Source organism: Coturnix japonica, unplaced genomic scaffold (assembly GCF_001577835.2).
Source record: "Coturnix japonica isolate 7356 unplaced genomic scaffold, Coturnix japonica 2.1 chrUnrandom451, whole genome shotgun sequence".
NCBI classification, from domain to species: Eukaryota; Metazoa; Chordata; class Aves; order Galliformes; family Phasianidae; genus Coturnix; species Coturnix japonica.
In genome coordinates this window covers 73,849-79,347 of record NW_015439870.1, presented here as the reverse complement: position 1 = coordinate 79,347, position 5,499 = coordinate 73,849, and the positions used below count along the sequence as shown (strand labels likewise).

Genomic DNA, 5,499 nt, shown 5'->3' with positions numbered 1-5,499 from the left:
TTATGGGGTATTATGGGGGGTAATGGGGGTCCTTATGGGGGTAATGGGGTCCTTATGGGGGTAATGGGGGTCCTTATGGGGGTAGTGGGGTCCTTATGGGGGTAGTGGGGTCCTTATGGGGGTAATAGGGGGGTTATGGGGGCATTATGGGGGTAATGGGATCTTTATGGGGTCCTTATGGAGTTTATGGGGTCCTTATGGGGTCCTTATGGGGGTAATGGGGTCCTTATGGGGGTAATGGGGGCATTATGGGGGCATTATGGCGGTAATGGGGTGTTTATGGGGTCCTTATGGAGTTTATGGGGTCCTTATGGGGTCCTTATGGGGTTAATGGGGTCCTTATGGGGGTAATGGGGTCCTTATGGGGTCCTTATGGGGGTAATGGGGGCATTATGGGGGGTAATGTAATGGGGGCAATGGGGGTAATGGGGTGGCTGCTGGCAGGTAGGGCCTTATGGGGGCTTATGGGGGGCTTATGGGGTCCTTATGGGGTAATTATGGTGTTGTTATGGGGGTAATGGGGTTGTTATGGGGGTAATGGGGTTGTTATGGGGGGTAATGGGGTCATTATGGGAAGAAATGGGGAAAAATAGGGAGAAAAGGGGAGAAAAGGGGGAAATGGGGGGAAAATTGGGGGGAAATGGGAAAAAATGGGGGGAAATGGGGAAAATGGAGGAAAATGGGGAGAAAATGGGGGGAAATTGGGGGAAATAGGGGGAAAATGGGGAGAAATGGAGAAAATTGGGGAAAATTGGGAGAAATGGGGGAAAAATTGGGAAAAATTGAGGAAAAACTGGGAAAAATTAGGGAAAATGGGGAAAAATGGGAGGAAAATTAGGGGAAAATGGGAAAAAATGGGAGAACTGGGGGGAAATTGGGGGAAATAATGGGGGAAAATAGGGGAAAATGGGGGAAATGTGAGGAAAATAGGGAGGAAATGGAGGAAAAATAGGGAAAATGAAGGGAAAAATGGGGAGAAATTGGGCAAATTTGGTAGAAAATGGGGAAAAATGGGGACAATGGGGACAAATGGCTCCTAATGGCCCCAAATGGGGACAAATGGGGACAAAAGGGAACATATGGCCCCAAGTGGCCCTAAATGGGGACAAATGACCCCAAATGGCCCCATGTGGCCACAAAATGGCCAAAAAATGGTCAAAAAATGGGGACAAATGGGCACAAATGGGGACAAATGGCTCCAGATGGCCCCAAATGGGGACAAAAGGGAACATATGGTTCCAAGTGGCCCTAAATGGGGACAAATGGCCCCAAATGGGGACAAATGGGGACAAAAGGGAACATATGGCCCCAAGTGGCCCTAAATGGGGACAAATGGCCCCAAATGGGGACAAATGGCCCCAAGTGGCCCCAAATAGCCCCAAATGGCCCCAAATAGCCCCAAATGGCCCCAAATGGCCCCAAATGGGCACAAATGGCCCCAAATGGGGACAAATGGGGACAAGCTGACGTGTGTTTCTCTTGCAGCCACCGCAGTGACATTGACCGTACAGACAACTGCCAGTGTCACCCCCACCATCAACGTCACCCCAACCAGCGTCAACCCCAATAGTGTCACCTCCATCAGTGTCACCCCCAACAGTGTCACCTCCAATAGTGACACCCCCACACGGACCTCAGGGGGGGCCTCCGTTGGTTCCCCCAGCACTTTATGGACCTCTATGGACGGTACCGGCACCACGGGGACAATGACAGACAGCACCCATGGCACCACCAATGGGGGCACCACCAATGGGGGCACCACCAATGGGGGCACCACCTCTACTGTCACCTCCATCGATGTCACCTCATCTACTGTCACCTCCAATGATGGCACCACCATCGATGTCACCTCGTCTACTGTCACCCCCAATGATGTCACCTCATCTACTGTCACCTCCAATGGTGGCACCACCATCGATGTCACCTCATCTACTGTCACCTCCAATGATGTCACCTCATCTACTGTCACCCCCAATGGTGGCACCACCATTGATGTCACCTCATCTACTGTCACCTCATCTACTGTCACCTCCATTGATGTCACCTCATCTACTGTCACCTCCATTGATGACACCTCATCTACTGTCACCCCCAATGGTGGCACCACCATTGATGTCACCTCATCTACTGTCACCTCATCTACTGTCACCTCCAATGATGGCACCACCATTGATGTCACCTCATCTACTGTCACCTCATCTACTGTCACCCCCAATGATGTCACCTCATCTACTGTCACCTCCAATGATGACACCACCATTGATGTCACCTCATCTGCTGTCACCTCATCTGATGTCACCTCCACTGCTGTCACCTCCAGTGCCACCACCACCATCGATGCCACCTCATCCACTGTCACCTCCTCTACTGTCACCCCCAATGGTGGCACCACCATTGATGTCACCTCATCTACTGTCACCTTGTCTGATGTCACCTCATCTACTGTCACCTCCTCTACTGTCACCCCCAATGATGTCACCTCATCTACTGTCACCTCCAATGGTGGCACCACCATCGATGGCACCTCCAATGATGTCACCTCACCTACTGTCACCTCATCTGATGTCACCTCCACTGCTGTCACCTCCATCGATGTCACCTCATCTACTGTCACCTCCTCTACTGTCACCTCATCTACTGTCACCTCATCTACTGTCACCTCCAATGATGGCACCACCATCGATGTCACCTCATCTACTGTCACCTCCACAGGAACCACCCCCACCGATGTCACCTCCACTGCCGTCACCTCCACTGCCATCATCACCTCCACTGCTGTCACCCCAACTGAAGCCACCCAGTCAGATGCCACCACCATGGATGTCAGCTCCCCTTCTGCTGCCTCCACTGCTGTCAGCTCTAGTGGCACCACCTCAGATGTCACCTCCACTGCTGTGACCCCCACTGGATCCACCCCCACAGCTGTCAGCTCCACTCCAACCTCATCAGTGTCCTCTACAGTCTCTGCTACAACTGAAGGAGCCTCCACTGCTGTCACCCCCTCTACTGTGACCCCCACTGGAACCACCCCCACCAATGTCCCCTCCTCTGTGGCCACCACCATCGATGTCAGCTCCTCTACTGTCACCCCCACTGCTGTCACCTCCACTCCAACCTCATCAGTGTCCCCTACAGCCTCTGCTACAACTGAAGGTGTCTCCACTGCTGTCACCTCCTCGTCTGTCACCCCCACAAGTGGCACCACCATCCATGTCCCCTCCTCTACTGTCACCCCAACTGCTGTCACCCCCACTGCCACCACCTCCTCTACTGTCACCCCCACTGGATCCACCCCCACTGCTGTCCCCTCCTCTATTGTCACCACCATCGATGTCAGCTCCCATTCTGCTGCCTCCACTGCTGTCAGCTCCTCTAGTGGCACAACCTCAGATGTCCCCTCCTCTACTGTCACCTCTCCTGTTGTCACCCCCACAACTGCCACCCCCACATCTGTCACCTCCACTCCTGCCTCATCAATGTCCTCTACAGCCTCTGCTACAACCAAAGGAGCCTCCACTGCTGTCACCTCCTCTACTGTCACCCCCACTGGAACCACCCCCACCAATGTCCCCTCCTCTGTCACCACCATCGATGTCACCTCCCCTTCTGCTGTCAGCTCCACTGCTGTCACCCCCACCACTGTCACCCCAACTGAAGTTACTACCTCAGATGTCCCCTCCTCTACTGTCACCCCCACTGGATCCACCCCCACATCTGTCCCCTCCACTCCAACCTCATCAATGTCCCCTACAGCCTCTGCTACAACCAATGGAGCCTCCACTGCTGTCACCTCCCCTGGAACCACCCCCACAGCTGTCATGTCATCTACTGTCACCTCCTCTACTGTCCCCTCCACTCCAACCTCATCAATGTCCTCTACAGCCTCTGCTACAACCGAAGGAGCCTCCACTGCTGTCACCCCCTCTACTGTCACCTCCTCAGTTGTTCCCTCCACTGCTGTGACCCCCACTGGAACCATCCCCACCAATGTCCCCTCCTCTACTGTCACCCCCATAACTGTCACCTCCCCTTCTGCTGCATCCACTGCTGTCACCCCCACCACTGTCACCCCAACTGAAGTTACTACCTCAGATGTCCCCTCAACTGCTGTCACCCCCACTGGATCCACCCCCACATCTGTCCCCTCCACTCCTCCTACCTCATCAATGTCCCCTACAGCCTCTGCTACAACTGAAGGAACCTCCACTGCTGTCACCTCCTCTACTGTCACCCCCACTGGAACCACCCCCACCAATGTCCCCTCCTCTACTGTCCCCACTATTGGTGTCACCCCCACTTCTGCTGCATCCACAGCTTCCAGCTCCACTGCTGTCACCTCTCCTGCTGTCACCCCCACCACTGCCACCACAACTGAAGTCACCCCCACAGCTCTCACCTCCTCTACTGTCCCCTCCACTGTCACCTCCTCTGGAACCACCCCCACTGCTGTCACCTCCTCTACTGTCACCCCCACATCTGCCACCACCATCGATGTCACCTCCCCTTCTGCTGCCTCCACTGCTGTCAGCTCTAGTGACACAACCTCAGATGTCCCCTCCTCTTCTGTCACCTCCACTGGTTCCACCCCCACATCTGTCCCCTCCACTCCAACCTCATCAATGTCCCCTACAGCCTCTGCTACAACCGAAGGAGCCTCCACTGCTGTCACCCCCACCTCTGTCACCCCCACAAGTGGCACCACCATCCATGTCCCCTCCTCTACTGTCACCCCCACAGCTGTCACCTCCACTCCAACCTCATCAGTGTCCACCACAACCTCTGCTACAACCAAAGGAGCCTCCACTGCTGTCACCTCCTCTACTGTCACCCCCACAGCTGTCACCTCTTCTACCATCTCTTCCACTGCTGTCACCCCCACCTCTGTCACCCCCACTGCCACCCCCTCCTCTACTGTCACCTCCACTGGATCCACCCCCTCTGATGTCTCATCCACTGCCATCACCACCATCGATGTCACCTCCCCTTCTGCTGCCTCCACTGCTGTCACCTCCTCCACTGTCACCCCAACTGAAGTCACCACCATTGATGTCACCTCATCTGCTGTCACCTCCACTCCAACCTCATCAATGTCCTCTACAGTCTCTGCTACAACTGAAAGAGCCTCCACTGCTGTCAGCTCCAGTTCTGTCACCCCCACTGCTGTCACCTCTTCTGCCATCCCTTCCACTGCTGTCACCTCCACTGGAACTACACCCACTGCTGTCACATCATCTGCTGTCCCCTCCACATCTGCCACCACCATCGATGTCAGCTCCCCTTCTGCTGCTTCCACTGCTGTCACCTCAACCACTGTCACACCCACAGCTGTCACCTCCCCTGATGTCACCCCCACAACTGCCAACCCAACTGCTGTCACCTCCTCTACTGTCAGCCCCACTGCTGTCACCCCCACAGATGTCCTCTCTACTGCCATCTCTTCCACTGCTGCCACCTCTACCTCTGTCACCCCCACAGCTGTCATGTCATCTACTGTCACCT

The 5,499-nt window shown here is 54.9% G+C and overlaps 1 protein-coding gene across 1 annotated transcript in view; it reads left to right on the top strand.

Moving 5' to 3' along the window:
• The first annotated feature begins 1,435 nt into the window (after positions 1–1,435).
• The window catches only part of LOC107306990 (uncharacterized threonine-rich GPI-anchored glycoprotein PJ4664.02-like), a 42,789-nt gene continuing 38,725 nt past the window's right edge, over positions 1,436–5,499 (top strand). Inside the window, 1 exon segment of the mRNA XM_032441642.1 lies at positions 1,436–5,492. Within this exon segment, the coding sequence (XP_032297533.1) occupies positions 1,443–5,492 (4,050 nt within the window). The 5' untranslated portion in view covers positions 1,436–1,442.